This window comes from Neltuma alba, unplaced genomic scaffold (genome assembly GCF_004799145.2).
Source record: "Neltuma alba isolate B1F8T4 unplaced genomic scaffold, ASM479914v2 tig00011122_pilon, whole genome shotgun sequence".
Lineage (NCBI taxonomy): Eukaryota > Viridiplantae > Streptophyta > Magnoliopsida > Fabales > Fabaceae > Neltuma > Neltuma alba.
Window position 1 is genome coordinate 354,416 of NW_021635859.1, and position 22,918 is coordinate 377,333.

At 35.0% G+C, this 22,918-nt stretch overlaps 3 protein-coding genes, 1 long non-coding RNA gene and 1 other non-coding gene across 6 annotated transcripts; 4 read left to right on the forward strand and 1 right to left on the reverse strand.

Moving 5' to 3' along the window:
• Positions 1-4,774: 4,774 nt before the first annotated feature.
• On the forward strand, positions 4,775-9,767 carry LOC114761467 (WD repeat-containing protein 44). Of its 2 annotated transcripts, XM_028950833.1 has the most exons (8): positions 4,775-4,861; positions 5,326-6,509; positions 6,614-6,704; positions 6,802-6,959; positions 7,051-7,102; positions 7,766-7,845; positions 7,971-8,064; positions 8,329-9,767. In XM_028950833.1, the coding sequence occupies exons 2-8, from the start codon at positions 5,433-5,435 to the stop codon at positions 8,853-8,855; spliced, it is 2,079 nt and encodes a 692-aa protein (XP_028806666.1). In that variant the 5' UTR covers positions 4,775-4,861; positions 5,326-5,432; the 3' UTR covers positions 8,856-9,767. The 2 variants fall into 2 exon arrangements, with proteins under 2 accessions (XP_028806666.1, XP_028806667.1); XM_028950834.1 differs by having other exon boundaries at positions 4,775-6,509.
• Positions 9,768-13,098: 3,331 nt separating this feature from the next.
• LOC114761472 (thylakoid lumenal 17.4 kDa protein, chloroplastic) lies at positions 13,099-15,808 on the forward strand. Its single transcript, XM_028950842.1, has 4 exons — positions 13,099-13,257; positions 13,390-13,520; positions 14,729-14,975; positions 15,435-15,808. The coding sequence occupies exons 1-4, from the start codon at positions 13,140-13,142 to the stop codon at positions 15,656-15,658; spliced, it is 720 nt and encodes a 239-aa protein (XP_028806675.1). The 5' UTR covers positions 13,099-13,139; the 3' UTR covers positions 15,659-15,808.
• A 398-nt stretch (positions 15,809-16,206) lies between these two features.
• TRNAG-CCC (transfer RNA glycine (anticodon CCC)) lies at positions 16,207-16,277 on the forward strand. Its single transcript has one exon. It is a non-coding gene; the product is annotated as a tRNA-Gly (tRNA).
• Positions 16,278-19,380: 3,103 nt separating this feature from the next.
• Positions 19,381-20,508, reverse strand: LOC114761475 (uncharacterized). The gene is made up of 3 exons (XR_003742158.1): positions 20,420-20,508; positions 19,978-20,339; positions 19,381-19,879 (listed from the first exon to the last, which is right to left on the reverse strand). It is a non-coding gene; the product is annotated as an uncharacterized LOC114761475 (long non-coding RNA).
• A 378-nt stretch (positions 20,509-20,886) lies between these two features.
• On the forward strand, positions 20,887-22,648 carry LOC114761470 (glucan endo-1,3-beta-glucosidase). The gene is made up of 2 exons (XM_028950840.1): positions 20,887-20,982; positions 21,065-22,648. Exons 1-2 carry the CDS (start codon positions 20,904-20,906, stop codon positions 22,123-22,125), a joined length of 1,140 nt encoding a protein of 379 aa, XP_028806673.1. The 5' UTR covers positions 20,887-20,903; the 3' UTR covers positions 22,126-22,648.
• Positions 22,649-22,918: the final 270 nt, after the last annotated feature.

Here is a 22,918-nt window from a genome sequence, read left to right on the forward strand (position 1 = left end):
TGTTGGTCCTGGTATAAGAAATTTTAACTGTTTAATTAATCATGATGTTGAGTTCAAGTCCATGTAAACGCGAAAATATTTTTGAAAGAGTTACTTCTAGCTAGGGTTAAAAAGTGAAATTAGACATGTTTCGAGGAAATACAATGAATAATATTTTTTTTTCTTGCTAAAAAAAGTTACACAGTTTATAGAGAGGATATATATACTGAAATTTGAATATTTATATAGTGTTTAAAAATAAGCTGTGTGATAAATAAGCTAAAGCTGGAGTTAAAGCAAATCTAAGTGCCATTTCCCAAGAAATATCCGTCGATTAACAAATGTATAGCCCATGGTTTTATCGAACCCCGATTAAGCCATTTTTGAATTCATGATATCGCCGTTAAAACCATTGATTTTTTTTCTTTTCATTTTTATGCTTTTTTATTTGTAATTCATGGAAGGTGCACATGCACAAATGGCATTCAGCCACATGTCAACTAATCACCAATTTGATCAAAATTACACACGCAAAATATAACGTGAATAAAGAGGGAAGATGGATTAGATGTGCATGCATGATGCACTGAACTATACTATTTTTGGAACTAAATTCAACTGCCTTGCGTATAAAGACAAGCCGGGTGAAAGAAAGTGATTAGATACATCACGCTTCTTTGCCTCACCATTATGAACCTACGCGGATCATGCCACGTGTTGTAAGATTAGGTCCCTGTTGGTTTTCCAGGCAAATATATGTACTCCCTCTCGTCCATTAGTTACTCTCCAAATAATTTTTACTCGTATGATCTTATTTATAAAATAAAGAGAAAATATTTTTGTATACTATTTATAGGATATTGTAAAAAAAATTTTATATGAATATACAATTTTACCTTTTATTCATTATTTTATTGACATTATTTACATGAGATATAATATATATTAAACAGGAATAAAGTTAGAAAGTTACGTTGTTAAATTTTATATGAAAGTTAATAAAATTTAAGATTTTTCTTGATCTGTGTGAAATATGTTGAAAGTGACTAATAAATAAAACTAAAAAAGTATTTTGGATTAAATCATTTTTTAAAAGTGACTTATATCATGAATAGGAGAGTGGACCACAAAATAAGTTTTTTTGCCCTCTTGATTCTCCTAAACATGGAATAATGTTACGTTGGGCGCCACTAGCAAGTCTCTTATGTTAATCTTTTATGAATCTCTCAACGTCTATGAAAATAATTACGTCACCTTCTCGAAAATTAAAGGATTGCTTGTGCCATATTACATATATTGTTTAGAAAACATGTATTGAGGCTGTGTTTGGGTGACACCCCAAACCATGGTTTGGGAAATAAATCACCCAAACACCCACCCAAAAACCAAAATCATGGTTTTGGGCCAAAACCATGGTTTTGGAAAAAGCAAAAATTTTTTGCTTTTGGAGAAAAAAGGGATAGTATGAGAGCCTATATGATATGTATCTTGTTATTTTTTTATAAACATATTTAATCTTATATTTTATAAAAATATATACATATTAATTATTTATTAATTATATTATCTTATGTATTATTAATTATGTTAATAAAAAATATATTATTAACAATTTTATTCCTTCAAATTAAAATATATCATAAAATCTATTTTTTCTGTAATTATCATATTAACTTATATTTTTTTTAGTAATTTGTATATATAAAAAGTGTTTCTGATAACAACTATCCAAACACTCTCATTTCAAATCACTTTTTCATAAAATTTATTCTTTCCAGAATCTATTCTTCTCAGAATCTATTCTCCAGAATCACTTTTCTAAATCACGGTTTGGTTTCATCCAAACACACCCTGAATTTGTTTTATTAATGAGCAGGCAGTGTTTATTCTCATATGTTCTTCAATGGACCTAAATCAAAGGATTCGAGTGTCTCACAAAGTTTTCCGAAAATTTCCCCAAAAATTACAAAAAAAAAAGAATGAAAATGTTGAATACAAGCATACTGTTAGGTTTCACAGTTAGACATAAATTTCCAGCCACGAAGAAGTGTCCCGTTTTCACCGTACATGACTAGGCTAACTGGGGTTGAGGCTTTTCTGGGTAATATTCTTCTTGAAAGCCACCACATGTTTTTCTCAACTTACAACATCAAAAGTCAAAACTTATTTTAGGATTCTCGTGTCGTGACATAAGAAATCAATATTTGAATTATTAGAAGAAGTATTTACATTTAACATCCAACAGCATTTCAAATAATATATTACTTTTAATAGGAGAATATATGTGTTTATAAAAAATTTATTATTAGACGTTTATGATAAAGACAGCAGGAAATATTTAAACACACACAGGCGACGGCAGCGACACGCATACAAACGTATGTATACGTACATGTATTTTATTTGAATTTTTTGGCCCATTCTGGTAAACAAAACAAGGTATTGTAAATGCGCACAACTGACATGAATTATACTATCTTCAATTCTTAATATAAGAGTTAATTTAATATTAATTTTAATTTATTTTGTCTTTTATATCTGTTTATTTTTTTAAAATAATCTTTATAACAGTTACACATATTAAATGTTTCATCAAATAATAACTCTAGTTAAGATATGACTGGTAATAAGAGTATTTTAGAAAATACAATACCTATTTATTATAAATAACAATCTTAATAAATTTTTTTGATTTATTTAAATTAATCAACTAATTTTTATATTACGAATAATAATCTGTAAGGCAGAATCATAACAAACAATATTAATGGGCCGCGTCTAACCGTTGACTAATGACGGATGAGCGATCGTCCTGTTCATGCATGCATAATAATATACGCCTGTTTCTGTGGGGAAATAATTCAACTATGGAAGAACGGGGAACCACTTTGAAATTAAATTATAACCACACAAGCTTCCCAGTCAAATATAATTCCTAGTCAAATAAATGTGATGCTGACCCCTAATCCAGTGGATGATTAGGTCTAGGGCTGTCACCTAGTTAATTTCACCAATCCTGCTCCAAAATATGTATATTTAATTCATTCACTTTTCCTCGTTTTAATTTTCATCCAATAAATTAGTTCTCAGAGTCTTTTTTTGCGACTAAAAGTGGATTTATATTATCTCTGACTTATAAAAAAAAAAGAATTCTATTTGATGTGAATAAAACAGTGCACTTAATTATCTAAATTAATTAAGCCTGTATGTTAACAATCAATTTTATGTTTTAAACATATGTCAATAAAATAATGTAATGTTACACCTTTTCTTGTAACATAATAACATGATTTAATTTTCATCATTTAATTTTATATATACTCATAAAAGTATATAAATTGAAACTTATAGATTAAAATTTTATATAAAATTAAATTACTAAAAATATGCTTTAAGCTAAAAGAATTAGAAAATACCCAAACACATTAGGAATACAAATCAAACGTTTGGACAAAAAAATTTTGAACTATAGGAATATCGCAGCACCTTTTGTATATTTTTTCAATTTTATTTATTTGGTCAGCAAGAGGAGAAAAGCACCCACCCCACGAAAATTGAGACACAGAACCAAATACGTAAATCATCCAAAAGTCGGCAAATAAATAGGGACAGCCACTAATAATGTGACGGAATTAGACTCACAACTTTCCATTTACATAAAATATTTTATATTATTATTATTCTACTAAAAAAATATTTTATATTATTATTGAATTACAAGGTCATGAAGAAAAATGTCTACTTTATTTGAACTAATTTCAAAACAAAAACCAGCCAAGTAATTATTTTTGTCGATTCAAATTTCTGGAAATCGATATATTCATGTATAATCTAAAACCAAATGTAAAATTTACTACGTTGGCAAAAAATGTAAAATTTACTACAACCAGCGTTATTAATTGTTTTTTTTGCCCAGCGAAAAGTAGCATTTATTTATTTATACGAATTACGCGTCAAAACTATTCAAAACTACCACCGGCCAACTACATATTCCCGCCACCTTAACTCATTTTTTCAGTTTTTGCTTCATTCAAATTTCCTTTTTTATTATTCAGCACCAAAAACTGGTAAAGGCTGAGAAGCTTTTTCCGGATATTATGCGATAATTCAAATTAATTCAATAAATATGAAACATCTGATATGAACGGTGGATGGTGATTTTTTTTTTTTTCAATTTGTGGTGACTGCTCAATCAATGTTATCTGTTATAATTAGAAATGTACCCGGTACTGTACTTACGATGATATTTAAACTTTTTTGAATAGAAGTTAACTTTAAAAACATGGGTGTCTAAAAGAGATTGTATTAATGGTTTTTATTTTATAGTGTAATACAATTGCTGAATTCACGGGACTGTAATAAATCATTTTATATTGAATTGATATTTTTTTTTGGAAAATGATTAATGAGAATTAAAATTAATCTACTACAAAGATCACCACTCTTACATGAGGAAATTAAACTTGGTCTTCTAATGTATGAAACTCATATTAGTAAAAAAAAATTTTTTAAAGATGTTTCATATTTTTTAATTAAATATTCTCTCGTACTCTAAATCACAAATTGCATGAGGATGCCACGAGAGCAGAGAGGAAAAGGAAGAAGGTGCTGCCGGTGACCCACCTGCCGCTCACGAAATCTCGTTTCGCGGGCCATTCCTTGGCGAATATGGATGGCTATGTTCTCTTTATTCCTGTTTTACCCTTCTCTGGCTCCGGCCCCCCCCCCCTTTTCTTCATAATCTGCTTATTTTTTAATCCTCCACCTAGTGCTCCATTTTGCTGTATCGTGAAACACTCCAGAGTACTCGCCATATTTTCATGGGTGCTTCGATCCTCGCTCTCCTCTGTTTCAACAAAATCTTATAGAGATCAAAACCCATGTAAGCAAAATTTCCTTCTATTTTTTTGGTCGAAAACAATGTTTCTTTGGCTGCCTCGAGCATATAAACTCTTTCTTTGTAATTTTCTTTTCTACCGGCTTATTCATTTCTTCAAGCGCAATCATCCTACGATCGCCGGGCTTTCTTTATCTTAATGGTTTTGACTTGTGTTTCGTAACAAGTACTTTGGACCCTTGGATGCTAAATTCTGGCCTCATTGGATGTTTTTTTTGGTTAATTTTTTTCAAAATTTCTCATTGGTGATTTGTAATCTACTTGTAGAGCAGAATACGTGCTCTTCGCAAGCCCAGGTTCAATGGGTGTGGATTGGGATCTATGTTGGATCTCTCGGTTTTTGTTCTGTTCTTTATAGTTATCATTGTTGAGTGATTTAATAAATGTTTAATGTTGGCTGATATTGGTATCTGTGCTTCCTTCTCTTTTTCCTTTTTATAAAAAAATAGTTTTCCGGCTGGCTCTGTCCGGAGGAGTAATCGGATTTTGCCACATTCCTAGGGCTTGAAATGTTGGTTGTTTGAGGAGTGATTTGATGGGTTGAACTCGAAGAATAATGGATTGCTTCATCAGCGACGACGAAGAATGTCGATTTTACGATGCTCAAGAGGATGTTCTGTCCATTGCTGATGATAAATCCGATGGCGGCACTGACACACCGAATGTGATATCGAATTGTTCTGAATACGAAGTGTGGGTTCGGAGCCCAGAGAGTGTTCAGGAGCGTCGCAGCAAGTTTATGAAGTGGATGGGGCTTAGTTCAGATCGAAGCGCCCTTGAAAATTTAGCTGACGGGGGCAGAATTGAAGATAATAGCGGAGCTGTGACAAGAATCTCTGGTTTTGAAGGTGAATTTTGTTCTAGTCGCTCTTCATTGTCTTGTTGGTCCACTGAAAATTTATCAGAAGAGCGCGGCTTAGTATGGGACAAGAAAATGGGTGACGACAGAGACATGGGTTTGGACCAATTGGTTGTTTCAGAGGAGCCTGGCGATTCCACAAAAGCCTCTGGGGAACCTCCCTCCTTCCAACATTTGATGGCGAAGGAGTTTGAGGATACTAATGTTTTTGGTTGTAAGGTGAAAAGGGCTAGAGGGGGTTGGTTCAGGAGATTACGCTCAATAACACGCATGATTGAGGGGCAAGTTGAAGGGGATAAGGGAAGACAAGAAGGCACTTCTCGAGTCTCAGGGTGTAGGATTCAGAGAGTAAAGGTCCGCCAATTCAGGAAGCAAATGAAGGAACTTTCAGCACTTTTCATGGGGCAAGATTTTCAAGCTCATGAAGGTTCAATTTCAGCCATGAAATTTAGTCCTGACGGGCAGTATCTTGCCAGTGCTGGTGAAGATGGTATTGTAAGATTGTGGAAAGTGGTGGAAGCTGAAAGATGTAATGAAAGTGACACTCCAGAACTTCATCCATCTTGCATATACTTTACAGTGAATAATCTCTCTGAATTGAAACCCTTTCATGTGGATAAAGAAAAAATGACCAAAGGGAGAAGCCTGAGAAAAACATCAGATTCTGCTTGCATTATTTTGCCTCCGAAGGTCTTTCGATTGTTGGAGAGACCATTGCATGAGTTCCATGGGCATGAAGGTGAAGTTTTGGATCTCTGTTGGTCAAACAATAATGTGAGTGAATATCATAAATTTATTTATTTTGTGGCTTAGGCGCCAAATTTGCTAAAAATGAAACATTCTGGAAACTGATTTGCTTCTTCATGTTTTTGGTGCAGCATCTGCTGTCATCTTCAGTTGACAAAACAGTTCGTCTATGGAGAGTGGGTTATGATCATTGCTTGAAAGTTTTCCCGCACTATAACTATGGTGTGCAGTATTTCTACTCTGAAGACATGAACCTAATGTACTTCCATCGGTCAAATTTGTCTCACAATTTTGCTTGTTTTGTTATAATGTCTCGCAGTGACATGCATTCAATTCAATCCTTTGGATGATAATTATTTCATTAGTGGATCTATAGATGGAAAAGTGCGCATTTGGGCAATTTCTGATTGTCATGTTGTTGATTGGACTGATGTTAGAGAAACTGTGACTGCTGTGTGTTATCGGCCTGATGGGCAGGTTTTGTTTCTTAACCAGTTATATTCTGTAGAATTAAAGGGTAGATAGAAACTTATTTTAGAATCTGATTATTTATCTGTTTATAATGCAGGGAGGGATTATTGGCTCCATGACAGGCAATTGTCGATTTTACAGTATATCAGGTACATATTTTCTACACACACATTTACATTTTCCCTTGGAGATATTTGTTTGCTGTAATTTGGCAAAATTTATGTTCATCGTATTCATTTAAGATTTTTACAATATTATTGCATCATGCTTGGTGACATGCGTAAAATGGTTTGTTGGATCTACATCTTGAATGTACTTGTTTTTCTGTTGAAGTGCATGATCTATATGCACTCAAAGTATGGTCTTTGTAATCGCATGATTTGTAAGATTGAGCATGTAAATCGAAGCTTCCTAATCTTTAAAATATAGCTGCAATTGAGGTTAATAATTCATAGTGGATGATAAAGGCCAACTATTTCTTTCTTACAGTAGCAGTACCGTTGATAGATTTGGGGTTTGGGTTGGCTTTGAGCTACCAATCTACTTAAAGAACTTGCTTCATTTAATTTACTCTCGAAAGTTATATTTATTGTATAAATAAACTAGAAGTTGTTTTATAGTGGACGTTAGACCAACTTACTAGAGTAGTTTTGATGAGGAAGGAGCAAAATTCTGCATGCCAGAAAATCTTATACAAGCTGTAAGGGGAATGACATGTACTTGACTGCCGTTTTGACTTGTACGATACTTAAAGACTGCCGTTTTAACTTATACAAGTTCTTACCAATTTGCTTATTTACATTTTGTTTCAGAGAATCACTTGCAGTTAGATTCCCAACTATGCTTGCTTAATAAGAAGAAACTTCCTGGCAGAGGGATAACTGGCTTTCAGGTACTTATTTCTGGCCCTCTAATGCCATGGCAATCCTTTTCACTTTTCCAGTCTACTTTCTGATTTTCTTTAAACAGCACTTACTATTCTTTGGTTGATTAATTTTATTATGTGTTATCTTTTAGTTTCTTCCACACGATTTTAGTAAAGTTATGGTTACCTGTGCTGATTCACAAGTCAGAATCCTTGATGGGCCTAATGTGGTTGGCAAATACAAAGGTATGTTCCTTTTTCTGATTCCTACCTCTTGAGAGTTTTCCATCGGCTCCCTAATAATCAGTGAAATGCTTAAGGGTTAAAAAATCAGTTTCTGTATAATGGCTTATATATTCAATCTGCACTGCTACTTGTGTATGCAAAGATAAATGCTAAAAAATGATTGTTTGGAAGCCTTAGGAGGCTTTCACTGTTATTTTAATTATTTATATGTAGCTCATCAAGTGTTTAACGTGCTGTTACTAAGCTCATCTAATTTCTTTTCAGGTCTCAGTGCAGGGAATCATATGTCTGCATCTCTTACTTCAGATGGGAAACATATTTTATCAGCATCGGAGGACTCTAATGTATATCTCTGGAACGTTAGTCAGGAACAGTCTAGTCCCAGAAAAACCAAGAAGATAAGGTCTTGTGAGCGGTTCTTTTCAGATGCTTCCATTGCAGTGCCTTGGTGTGGTTTGAAATCTCAACATCCTGCAAATGAACATCAGCTGGGTGTTTTAGACCAGAGATCGTCTCAAACTGTATGTCCCAATCCACCTGCTTCTTTTTCTTTAGGCCAAGAGTTTTTCTCTGAGTCTCCTAGGGGATCTGCAACTTGGCCTGAGGAAAAGCTTAATTCTTCAAGCCCCAACCCTGGAAAATCTGCAATGCATAAATCTGATTACAAGTTCTTGAAAGCTTCTTGCCAGAGTACCTCCAGTGTTCATTCATGGGGTCTGGTGATCGTGACTGCAGGCTTGGATGGGCGGATAAAATCATTCCACAATTATGGGTTACCTGTTATTATTTGAAACCAGTGGCCTTTTCCCTTGTTGGAAAGAGAACCTAGATTCGTTGCTTTGCTTGGGGCATATTGTCCTCGGCAAATGGCATGCTGCTACTGTTCTGAGGGCCGAGAGTGATGTTGAACCGATAAGCTTGGCCGCACCAGTAACAAATCAGCTTTTTGAGGGGCCCTCTTTGGATTTCAGGGAAATAACATCACCAATTACCTCATGACATGTGGCAGCGGTTCCATGGTTTTAACGTGAACCTGCTTGAAATCAAACAGCCATTGTCCGAACTTAGCTTGTCTCAATCCAGATCAAATTTCCATTTGTTGGAAAGAATCTTCTGGCCCCAAAAAAGTGATGCAAAGTCATGTGTTAAACCTCTACAGGAGAGACCCATGTGGGATACTGTCTATCTTCTTTCATATGGAAGAGCAGATTCAGGAACTGGTGGCTGAAGTTCAGTTAGAGAGAAAATGGTGGGGAAGCTAAGGATTTATATAACTGGCTGGTTTCAACTGATTAGATCTCTTTGTCTGCCAATCTCAAGTCCTTCTCATGGTGGGGCTGAATATTATATACACAGAGTTAGAGGTGGAGGTGTGGAGCTGTGGATGATTGCGACTGCCATTTCTGCTTCAAGACGTGCATTTTGCACTAAAAGATGCAAGCAAATAAGTAACCGAACTGATTAAGTTCTGTTTTTTAAAGTAGTTCTTCTAACAATATCATTGCTAGCTAACATTTAATTTATCATCTCTCAGTGTTAGGCTGACTTAATACTTTGTTAGTTATTAGGATCTTGTCCTACTGTTTTAGTCTGACAGGAAAATGCCATTTTGGTGTTGGCATATATGGAAATTTGTAATTTTCTTATGTAAATAAAATTTTTTGGCTCAACCTCTGGATGATGAGGTTCATGGCTTGTACCAAGTTTGTACACCGCACATAAACTATAGTTTCGTTTTTTTTCCCCACAACAGATAACGATGGGAATAAGATACTTTGATATTATTACACATGTTAGTGATAGTGACATTTGTAAGTATTGGTTTCATTCCACACCCATGTCAGTTGGTTTTATTCCACACCCCTGTCCTTCATGGTTCACTCAGTAACTCTGTTATGGAACAGAAACCACCGGCAAGGATCCTCTTGAGTGAGATCTGAAGTGGTAACGTAACAGTTTGAAACTTGTCCTCTGTCACGCAATTTAGATTTTTTTTTTTTGGGGAAAAAAAGTCAAGCAAGACTTGTGAATTGCATTTATCACTGCACAAGGATTTTCACTTCCCTTCTTTGTAGAGGCATTTTTGTTGGAGCCAATCAATGTCAATTATATAATCTATTACTAATTTCATGTCATACATAAAAAGTTGTCTAGTTCTTGTATTTAAAAAAAAAAGTTCTTGGTGTAAGTATAATGCGGATTAATGCATCACTATCAAGTGAAATCAAGGAGGTGCTTGGGTAAGAATAAAACTATCGTTTCAGAAATGCTTTTACGGTATACGAAGTAAATATGTTGAGAAATTTGTCTCGATTTGTAAAAAAAAGTGCTTTTGAAAAGTGTTTTTGGGGTTACCCAAACAGGTTGTATTTTTTTGAGTGTGAACAAGGAAAAAACATATCTAAAAAAAGAACATTACATGGTTGATTTCAAAAAGGACTCGATTCTGTGATGATGCTCAATTGACAAGCCTTTTGAACTCATTTTTCACTTTTCTGGTTTCAATTATATAATTGGGAGTATTCAATAAAGTATTAAAAAGCATCAATAACAAACTAATATCCTAAGTGGAGTTCAAATACAATTGGAACATTAAAAAACAATACACCTTTTATAGTTAGGAAAGAGGAACCTGGGATATGCACATGGGAGTTTAGTCTTTAACAATCTCATATTTAATCTTTCTATATAGACTTACCTTTTATTCTTCGGGTCCTTACCTTAATATGTCCCGTTCAAGTAATATCTGAATAAATGCCAATCCAATGAGCACACGGTAGTTTATTTCAAAGGCAAAAAAAAAAAAAAAAAATCCCATTTGTCAGCAATAAAAGTCACCCCTTCAAGCTCCAAATCCAATACACAAGTCCACAGATTTATGCAGATTTGAATGACAAATACTTTTTAACTGAGTTTTCGTTAAGAACCAACAATGCAACTTGGCTTTAAAAATATAAAGCGAAAGGCCAAACCACTGAGAAAGAGAGAGAGAAACACATAAGCAACTGGAAAACAAAATGTATTAAATGGAAGGTAGTGCGATGAAGAATAATGCTGCAGTGTATTGCCTTAATCATTCACATAACATCATGAACTATTTTATAAACTAAACTGGACGAGAAATTATTAAGGCAAGATAAATTGCAGAAGAATACAAAAGTGGATGAATGAAAGTGGGAAGGCATGAACAGGAAAAAGCAAATTGAGAAGCACATGATAATGAAACAATCTCTTGAGGCACATGCACGTGGGAGGCTTCAAATGAGAAGGGAATCAAGCAGACAAACTTGCAACAAAATCACTGATTTATGTGCTGTAATCTCACTCAACCTTCTCTTCCTTTGCACTTTTTTTTGTTTATTTTATTTATTTATTTATTGCTGAATATGGATTAATCTAATATGATTTGCCTCACTAACCCGCCATTTCTGACACAAAACCATGTAAGTATTTAGTTTAATTGATGATTTGGTCTTTTAATTCCTGAACATCTTAATTAATGCTCTGTGTATCATTACTTTAAAGTAAGGTCGGTTTAATAATTCTTTTCAACGTATTTGTTTATAATAAAGCCCAATCATTTAAGTGCAATGTATTTCTAATCCCCAATTTCACCATTTAGAAGATTGTGTACAGATTGGACGAGAAGACAGTCTCCGTTTGGCTGTTGGAAATGATGGGGAAAAATTGATTAAATTAACAATGATCAATGATAAATTTTTGTAGGAGTGGGGCAATTAAATAATATAAGCTCATGAATTTATATTTTCAATTTTTGATAAATGATAATGATAATTGCTATGAGAGAGATCATTCATATGGTTATAGTCATTAATACATGATTATTCAAATAAGAATCATACAAAATATGCTTATATTGTGAAAAATCATATGACAAATTGACAATGCCTGGTTACCTATGAATGATGTGATTCCTAAAAACCCACCATGGATAATTAAACTATAAGAACAGAATTTCAGGCCAAAAAATCTATAAAAACAGAGTCAGAACATGCATTTTCAAAAATAACAAAAGCTTCGAAGTACTACTTTCGGTCCTTAATATAAGATCTTGTTTGACTTTTATTTTGGTCCTAAATATAAGACCCTAATCCACTTTGTCTCTCATATTTATGTATTTTTTTCCCAAGATAGTCCTTCTAATAATAATAGTTTTAGCCAATATACTTGATTAGTAAGGATATTTTAGGAAAGACAACATATATTTATTATAAATAACTAACTTAAATTCTTTCTTTAATCTCCTTAAATTAGTCAATTAGCTCTTATAATTAGGGTCAGAGATAGTATGAATTATGTCAAAATACTGATTCAAGACCCACAATAGAAAATTTCTTATCACATTTATGAAGTTTACATGGAGTGTGTAATGTGTGAAGAGTTCGTCTCTTTTTTGGTAGCAAGAAAACAGCTTTGGTTTTAAAAAAAAGGATTAAAAAAACAGCCATTTCATTATGTTTTTTGGGCGACATGGCTGATGTAGATATTGCCAACGACATAACCCAATATTCTCCTTTTCGAACATTAGACTCATTTTTGTTTTTGGTATTTTGGTGGCAACATTACATTCTTTTCTGGGTTATTAAACTGGGCTTGTACAATTTAGCCCGAAACAACCTGTTGTTTTTTTTAAGGCCCACAGGGTAAATTTGCGAAACAGGACCGGCATCATATTATAGTATATTAAAATATACTTTAAAAGCAATTGATCATATTATCTCTATTTCTAATTATAAAACCTTATTTAAAAGCTACAGACAAAATCTTATAATTAGGATCAGAGTTTGTAGTTAAAAAGAAAATCACAACCTATCTTTTGTAGGAATTTTTTATTTCAGATTTTGAGTAATACCATTTTGGAAAATTTTTAATTATATTATTTAAATATAATAATACTCAGAATACAGTGTACGTGAAAAAGTGGGTAGATTATGGCTTCATAGTGCCACGAATGATGCCACGTAAAATATCTATTCGCGGATAAGCCGCAAGCGACAATGGCCGAAACTGATCGATACAGATAGAGAAGAAGCTTGCTGTTTCCTCTGAGAGCTATGGCCAACCTTTCGATCCCTCTCCCTCGAAACGCCTTTTCCGTCCGCTATTCCTTCCCCAAACGCTCCATTCTCGCTAATTCTGCGCCCCGCTTCTCCATAGCCGCCCGTTGCTCTGGTCTCTCACTCTTCATTCTCTTTGCTGCTTTCTTGTGTTTGTCGAATTTGGTTCATTTTTTTTATGGAATTTTGTTCAGTTTCTGGAAACCTGTTGCTTATGTTTCCTTATTGTAATGTGTGGTGTGATTAGGTGAGTTGGATGGTGGCTCTGAGACTAATGAGAGGTTAGTTACTTTCAACAATATCAAGAGCTTGACCTGTGGTATTCTAGCTGCTTGGACTGTGACTGCTGCTGCTTTTCCCGTTATTGCTGCTAGCCAGGTTCGCTGCTTAAACTGGCCTTCAATTTGAATAGTGATAGCAAACTTAGTGGTGTTCGTTTCTTCATGTGTTTTCGTCAGAATTTATAGCGTTTTTTCTTTGATCCCCTTTTGCCCTACAAGTTTTGATCAAGGAGGTTAATGTGTGTCTCTTTAATGGAAGATCGTTGTTGGATTTCTGATTTGCTGCTCTTTGTAGTTTACACCACAGATTTCATAAGAATTCAGAGTTGATCTTTCTATATTAATTGATCCTGTTCTGTTTGAAGCTGCCATATTTTGTGTGTTCCCATTTTGCACAATGAGATTATAATTTTGTTTTAGACTTTGGACAGTTACTGTCCTTTCTAAAAACCTTTGCGTTGCATGAATGTTAAAGAATGACTTGTGTTATGTATGTTCATGACTTATGGATAACGTGGCTTTCTGCAAGTTATATATGTATATATATTGATGTTGATTTAGTCCCTCATTACCGAAATGGTGTGTACCAAATGAAATCAGTGTCAATTTCTTTTGTATATGGCCATTTAAAGTTTTTAAAAACCGTATGATGTGGACCGTTGAACGGTGATGTGGCAACATGAAATGAGATGTTAGCATACTAGCACCCCTCTTTCTTTTCAATAATGAAGCAAGTTACATACACTGCTTTAGCACAATAAGGAGATGGGCGGGAAGTAACAAAGTTGCATAACTCGCCTTTAATTTTAGGATCAATAATATACAAACTGACAGTCCTGAAAGAAATTGGGAGTTGGGACATTCTTAGTTTGTTCTCCTATAAATGTTGTTCTCAAATTTGAAAATTGTCTCTGACAAGCGAGACCATTATCAATTTGGTCTCTGTGTGCTAGCTAATTCAAAACTAAATAAAAATGTGACACAGACCATTTCTTTGTATTCTAATTTCAGTCTCTAATTTGTCCTGAACATTTGAAGAAATATGAAGTTTAGTGTGTGTCTTGTATAATTTTGCAGATATCACCCTCATTTGTTAAGGCCTTACATTTTCCGTGAAGGCCATCAATGTCTCTTGTCAGTATTCATGATTGCATATTTCTCCCAGCAGATTTCTGATGTTCTCGGTTTCGGAAACATACCATGCCAACTATAGATGTTATGAATTTATAACTGACAATAAGAAATGGTTTACTCCTATCTTCTAGAGGAATAGAAAATACAATGCCCTTTATGGTTTTCTTGCAGAGGCTGCCTCCATTGTCAACAGAACCCAATCGTTGTGAGCGTGCATTTGTAGGTAACACAATTGGTCAGGCAAACGGAGTTTATGACAAACCCTTAGATCTTCGGCTCTGTGATTACACTAATGAAAAGAACAACTTAAAGGGGAAGTCTCTATCTGCGGCACTCGTGGCAGATGCAAAGTTTGATGGTGCAGACATGACAGAAGTTGTGATGTCAAAGGCTTATGCTGTCGGTGCTAGCTTCAAAGGTAACAAGTTAACTTGGTTTCTCTGTTGTGAATTTGTGATCTTTGAAGGCCATCTACTTGTTTACTTGTTACTGTAGGTTTGTTACTTTAGGATATAGTAAAGTTCTTAATCTGAGAAAAACCAAGCGTTTTGGCTTCTTGCCGGTGAATTTTGACCCTGAAAGGTGTGGTTCAGTGTGATTAGAGAATGAGAAGAAATTTCCCTCAGAAAAGCATCAAGATGAAAGCAGAGCATATCATTGAACATGATATGTAAATCTCATGTTTTAAGGAATAGGGCCAAGAGTTAATATCAAGTCCATTTATATATTTGCTTTCGAAAGCCTAACTATGCAAGTTCAATAATGATCTTCACTATTTGCCTTTTACATAACAACCGCGACTTCTTGGTTAAAAGGTGATCGTCTAATGATTTTTCCTATTGAAACTTTGATCTCCAATGACCTTGTTCTTTTGCAGGAGTGGACTTCTCAAATGCAGTATTGGACCGAGTGAACTTTGGGAAAGCTAATCTTCAAGGAGCTGTGTTCAAGAACACATTACTGTCAGGGTCCACATTTGATGAAGCAAAGTTGGAAGATGCAGTATTTGAGGATACTATTATAGGTTACATTGATCTTCAGAAGCTATGCACAAACAAAACTATCAGTGATGAAGGGAGGGCTGAGCTGGGATGCAGGTGAACTGAGTAGACAACTGCTATATCTTAAACCGATAGGCATTTGATCTCCGCTGACGCTTTATAATTAACGTATTCTCTCATGCAATTCGTTATACTGACAAACTGTAGACAATGGTATTGGCATATCTAATAGTATTATATATTGTTAACATGTCGTCCGCTCTCCAGTTTCCCCCAGTAACTCAAAATAAATACTCTCTCCGTATTATATTATATGTAAGTTACAACTAACTAATTTACATTAGATCAAAATATTTGTTAAAATTAGTTAAAAACAACAAATGTGCAAAAAATATATTTTTTTTTCAAATATACTTTTATCTATGGAGAGAGAGTGAAAGAATGAGTGAAGAAAATGAGAGATAATATATGATAACTAATATACAGTTACGTATTTAATGGGCTGTAAAAATCAAAAGAGCAGATTAAATTTTTAGACACACAAATTTATAAGATATAAAACCACCATTATTGCAAAGCAGTATGGCCGGGACCAAGATACTCAAATCAGGATAAATAAATATCTATCTCCATCGCGCTCATCAAGAAGCGCATCTGGTGTAGTGGTATCATAGTACCCTCCCACGGTACTGACCGGGGTTCGATTCCCCGGATGCGCAGTGTTGATTTTTTTGGTTTTTGTTTTCCTTGATCAATTATTCTAAACGCACTCGGCCCCTCGCCATTAAATTCAAGGGATAATTATTTTTGGGAAGCACAAGTTCAGATGGTAATACTAATTTATTAGACCAAAACCCTATATTGCTTGAAGATGGGATGTGGTGGGACATTTTTATTCTTGTTATTGTCAATTTTCTGCCCTTATATTATATTTTATTATTCTTTTATTCCTACTTAACTCTATAAAGATTTTATCGTTCTGTATTTTATCATGTCACATCTTGAGTATAAAAAAATAATGTCACTTCTAACAAAAAATATATTTTTTTAAATCGATTCATCTAAATCCAAAATTTTCATACAACTTAACATCATAGAGTTTGAAGGCTAAATTGTTGAATTTTAAGTTCAAATTATACTCCTCCGGTCCTTATTATAAGACCCAATTTGACTTTTTATTTGGTCCTAATTATAAGACCCAATCCATTTTGTCTCTTATATTTATGCATTTTTTTCCAAGATAATCCTTCTAATAATGATAGTTTTAGCCAATATACTTAATTAGCAAGGATATTTTAGGAATGACAACACTTATTTATTATAAATAACTAACTTAACTTACTTCCTTAATCTCCTCAAATAAGTCAATTGGATCTTATAATTAGGACCGGAGGAGTACTATTAATGACTTTAAGAGCATGGTATGTCTTCGGTGATTCAATCAACTAACGCCATCACACCATGTCTTCAACCGTCCTTTTCTTTTGTCTGAATCAATTGTCCCAAGTTGGAAACATTACCTAATAAAAATGCTAAAAAAATCCCTTTCTTTATCTTTATAATATTTCTTTTCCCTTCCATCTATATCTTTGTCTTCCTCATCCAACCACCCGAACCGCAACAAGCACCAACCCCACCTTTTTGCACGAAAAGTTTATTTTTATTTTTGAGTAATGCCATAGCTCATTTTTATTCTTTTGGGTAATTCCCAGGATATTGAACTTGAACCCCATCAAAAAACCAATATGTTTTGACTGGCAATTATGATAATCAACATTCATTTTCATAACTAGAAATTTCTTCCCATGCGGTGTGCAGATTAGAATACTTGATTAGATTTTAAATTCTAATAAATTGTATTATCTAAGATAGCTCAAGATTTACTTCTTATAGAAACATGATTTTTTTTTTTTTTACTGGGATTTGTATTAGAGATGGGGAATTTAGAGGAAACATATAAAAATTTAAAATTATTTATTTATTTCTCCATTTAAACCCTAAATTAACATACTATTTAGTTATGATACTTTCTATTTGATTCAATATATTCAAATCTCAATTAATATATTATTTAAATTAAAAATTAATTATTAATTTTTTTATTTGAGCCTCCAATTAAAATCCCATATAATAATAATGCTTCTTATTTAATTCAATATACCTAAATCCCCATCAAAATATTATTCAAATTTCATTAATTTGGTCTATCTGGATCTCATAATGTTATACCCGACCTATTTTTAAACAAATCAGTATTACAAGTTTTCAAGAATATAGTTGAGGATTGATTGATTTTCAACCCCTCAAGTTCATATTGGATCCAAGACATTAATTAATATAAATTTAAGAAATGTTTATTGTGGTTGTAAATGCATCTATATTGTTCCTTTACTTTTTACATCCATGAAGTGTTGAATGCACAGTATGGTTCTATACGTGTAAGAAATTGTATATACTTCAGTTAATTTTGAACTGATTTTTTTTTTTTTGCCTAGTAACTATGATTAAATTAAAACTATGTAATTTATAGAGTTAATAGTTATTCATTAACAACATATAATAACAAAAGTTAAAATTATTGTAAGGCATTTTAGGGAACAAAATCTGACCGTCAATTTAAAATATAGTGACATCCCACGTCGTCATGACACATTGACAAGCCCATCAATAATCCAAGTGTACAAAACATGGTAGAAAATAGTTGAACTATGAGATCATGAATAATTCTATCTGCTTTGTCACTTCAATTGGCAAAAAATTTCAAATTTGCCGGCTGATCTATGAATATTATCTATCTCATAATCTATATAATAATTTACCGCCCTAAATTAAATATTATTTTTATTTTTATTTCATTCATCAACTGAAATTAAACTAATATATTGTAAAATTTAATGTTAAATTCCGAACGAACTAAGAATAGGGAAATTTTGAGCAGTTTCGAAATTAAAAAGAATAAAATAAATTGATTTTAAATTGGGAAAAATAAATTGAAGCTTTTATAAAATAGAAAAATGAAAATAAGAGAAACTACTAGATTTCATCAACAAATGACAAATTTAAGGATTCAACAATTAACAGCATGTTTTAGGATGCATACTTTGGATTTGATATGAAGCATTTCTTTCCTTCCCTGTGCATTAATGAGACAGCCCCGAAAAGCCCCACGTTGGCTAGTTTTTGTTCATTAAGTTATTTTTTGAGTTTTAATTAAATCATAATAAATATAAATTCTCCAATAACATGTCAAATGTTTAATTTAGTCAGAATTATACAGTTAACTCTAAAAACCAAATGCCATTTATGTTCTACAACAACTGAAATTGTAACTGTTGTCATGAAAAAATAAAAAATTTTATTTTATTTTCCCATCATTTCCCCACAAATATTCTTGTTTTCTTGCCAAAATTTTCCCGCGAATATAAGCAAGGTGAATTACTGATGGACACCCCAGAGTGAAAGCTCAGCCGCTATGGTATAAACAATAGGATGAGGTGAAAAGTGGGTTTTGTCTTTATGCGGCGATCATGAGTAAAGCATTAGGAACGAGATGTACTTGCGACCCATTAACCTAATCAGCCATAATGCTTGATTGACTTCACTTGCATTTTTGGTTGTTGGGCTTGAACCAACTTTGAGCTGCCATTCCATGAGTACCTAAAATTCCTTTCAGTTTTTAGCCTCTTAAGCTGACTGTCAAATGTCGTCAACCTTGCATAACCCGCTATACAGTTCTCATCACTCCCACTTAACAAACTTTTTTCATTACCTAAAATACCCTGATGAAGTAGACCTTCATGTTTAATCCCTGAGGACTTTTCAAGTCATTTAGGGCAGCCTAGTTAGTGTTCCTCGACTCAAATTGCATCCAAATAGGACTTGCTTACAAATACACGAGAAAGTGGGCAATTTAGCTCTCATTCGGTGGCCACTTTGGGCTGTGGCTTTTAGACAATCCTGCACTTCCTAGATATTATATATGTTATGGAACTATGGGATATGGAATTGTATTTGTGCGGTATTGCTAGATTCACACACAGTGAGAGAGAGGGGAAGGGGGGCGAGGAGAAGGAAGAGGGGCATAGAGATTAAAGTTCCCCTTTTTAAAGTTTCTTGCTCAAATGAGTATTCCAACCACAGTTGCAGTTTGCATCAGATCAGTATGTACCATGGTGTCTCTGAGCCTGAGATGCTCACTTGAGCAAGCAATCTTAGAAAGTGGGAGGCTGTTGACTGTTGTTGCCGCCAACTTTTGTGCTCTTCAAGCTTTGATCAATTGTCAGATAAGTTCCCACGTCCCCTTTTTACTATTCGTGCTTACCTGCCCATCATCAAATGGAATCCATTACTTTCTTTCACAGCTAGCATGTGTTATAACCAAGGATATGATAACTGTCATTATAATTCAGAGCCTCGTACATTCTTAAGATTCTATTTGAACTGGTTGCTTTGCTTTGTTCTTTTTCTTTCTCTCTCTCTTTCCTTTGTTCCAATGAAAGTCTGTGAAAATGGTTGATGGTGTCTTTTTTTCTTTTGGGCCACTCAACATTAGATAGCAAGAAACACAGTAAAAGCTTCTTGGCAACTTTCGGCAGAAAAAGAATCGACAGCAAATCCTGATGCACCGTCCACCGTCCCTCGTTTCGTAGCTACCGACTAGAAAATGCCGCTAGTTAAAATTTTCAAAGGAGGCCAAGAATGGTGCCATTTTTTGCACCACCCCGAGTGCAGCAAAAACCTCTGAAGTCAGAAGCAGTGGAGCTTATCAGACGTCACAAAATCTGAAATGGGCATTGACAATCTAAAGAGTTCAGTTCCTGCCCATACAAATAAGTTGACAGATAAGCCTATCAAACTGTACCTGATTTGAGCAAACTTCGCCAAGACGGCAGGGTTGAAGTGCAGCAACATGACTCTGTCTTCTAGGCAGAATAAACACAGAGACGAAGATTTGCAATAATACCTTACCCATCGTGGGAAGGAAAGGTTGTTCTCCTGTCCGGCTAACTGCAAGTAATACCTGACCTGTGTACTTTCGTATTATATCGTTTCTGATAGAGTCAGAAGTGAACATATAAACATTGATCAAGCTAGCATAAATGATTATGGTTTATACTAATAATGATTATAAAATAAAAGGGAGATTCAAAGTCCAAAAAGCTAATGGGGGATGGCAATTTAATTCACTTAAGCAAGCACAAACAGGGAGCTTTCTCACAATCTCACCCAAAGAAGATCCTTAGCAGCAAGAATTCCCCCTTGTCACAAAGCAAGGTATCACGGGATTACTTCATCATTGGCATCCTCGAATTCACCACCATTCATCATCTTCATTACCTACAGCCATGGAGAAGGCTGCTGGAGCATCCCTTGCTTCTATACTCAAAGGATATATGCTTCTACTTTCATTGTCTCTCATCCAAGGTATGCCAATGGATAGTAATTTCCCTTATAGAATTGTAGCTTCTATACAGAATATAAAAACCTAGTGATCCATGTCTTCCAGGAATACAAGGAATTGGGGTTAACTATGGCACGGTAGCAAATAATCTTCCACCACCACCTCAAGTTGCAAAGTTCCTCTCAGAATCCACCATCATCAACCGTGTGAGACTCTTCGATGCTAACCCAGAAATTTTACGAGCATTTGCTCATACGGGGATTGAAATTTCCATTACAGTCCCAAATGATCAAATCCCCCACCTGACTAACCTAACATTTGCCCAACAATGGCTGAACACCAGTGTGCAACCTTTCGTGGCCGATACCAACCTCATCCGAATCCTAGTTGGCAACGAAGTCATATCCACAGCAAACAAACTCCTAATCAGCAACCTTGTTCCCGCCATGCAAACTCTTCACACAGCCCTCACCGGATCCTCCCTAGACAACCGCATAAAAATATCGACGCCGAACTCGTTAGGCATATTGTCGAACTCCAGCCCCCCTTCCACCAGTAGATTCCGGCAAGGCTACGACACTCATGTGATTAAACCGATGCTTAGTTTTCTAGAGGCCACCGATTCCCCCTTCATGGTTAACCCTTACCCGTTCTTCGGTTGCACCGCCGAAACGCTAGATTACGCACTTTTCCGGGGGAACCCCGGAGAGGTGGATCAAAACACTGGGCTTCGATACACGAACATGTTAGATGCGCAACTCGATGCTGTTTACTCGGCCCTGAAGGATCTGGGCTTTGAGAACCTTGAGATTGTTATTGCAGAAACGGGCTGGCCCACATTAGGCGAAGCCCAACAAATAGGTATCGACCCAAGTTCTGCTGCTGCGTTTAACGGAAACCTTGTTCGCCACGTGTCTTCTGGGGAGGGAACGCCTCTCATGCCAAACAGGACATTCGATGCGTACATATTTGCGCTTTTCGATGAAAATCTGAAGCCCGGCCCAATTTGTGAGAGGAACTTTGGGCTATTTAGGCCCAACATGACACCCTCCTACGACATTGGGCTTATGAAGAAAACAGTAACAGTAACGGCCTCGGCAGGTGCTTCTTGCGGAGCGTTTTGGTTAACCGTGGTTGCGTTGAACTTGGTTGGATTGTGGGCTTGAATGAGCCAGGCTCGGTGTTCATTTCCAATGGGCCAAATCTAGGCCCATTAAGAGCCCATGTGAGAAGCCACAGTGGGGTCTGCCCAAAACAGAGGCAAGCCCAGGATTATATTTGTGGGCCGACTCAAGAAGGTGGGGGATTGCGTCGCAACAGACCCTACCGTCAGATTCAGATCTCACGCTGCGTCCACCATTGATATTGGTGATCAAGCAAGGAGAAGGAACGAATACGATTGCGATTTTGAAGGAACTGGATCCATAACCACCGTCGATCCAAGGGAGTATTTGGTGGTATTTAATGAAATTGTAGATACCGAGATTTGTTGGTGTTCTTTTTTTTTTTTGGTTTAATGAAATGAAATTCAAGGGACAAACGAGGAAGGAAACAGAAATTAGCTGGGGGCTTATGGCTATTGGCTTCTTAAAAGTAGGATAGGATAATGAATGGGAACATACTTGCTGCTTTGGAAGATAATAGAAACTGCCATATTCTTTACTTTTACAATGAAAACTCGCATCATGTTGTGCCACAGAGAAGCAAGGCGTGTATAATAGTAATAGTTAAATAAAAGGATGATGTGGCGTTTAAAAAGTGGGGTAAAGGTTAAAACGAAGGCAACGATGAATCTTTAGTTTTTGGCTCCCTCTACAAGGCGGGAATCTTTTGGAGAGTACGTTTTATGAATGGTATTCATGCGGACTGACATTAAAATATTGGCTGCAGCATCCGTCCGATGCCTACCAATTATTCAATGGCAAGATTTTTTTTTTTTTTTAACCGTGTCGAGATTAT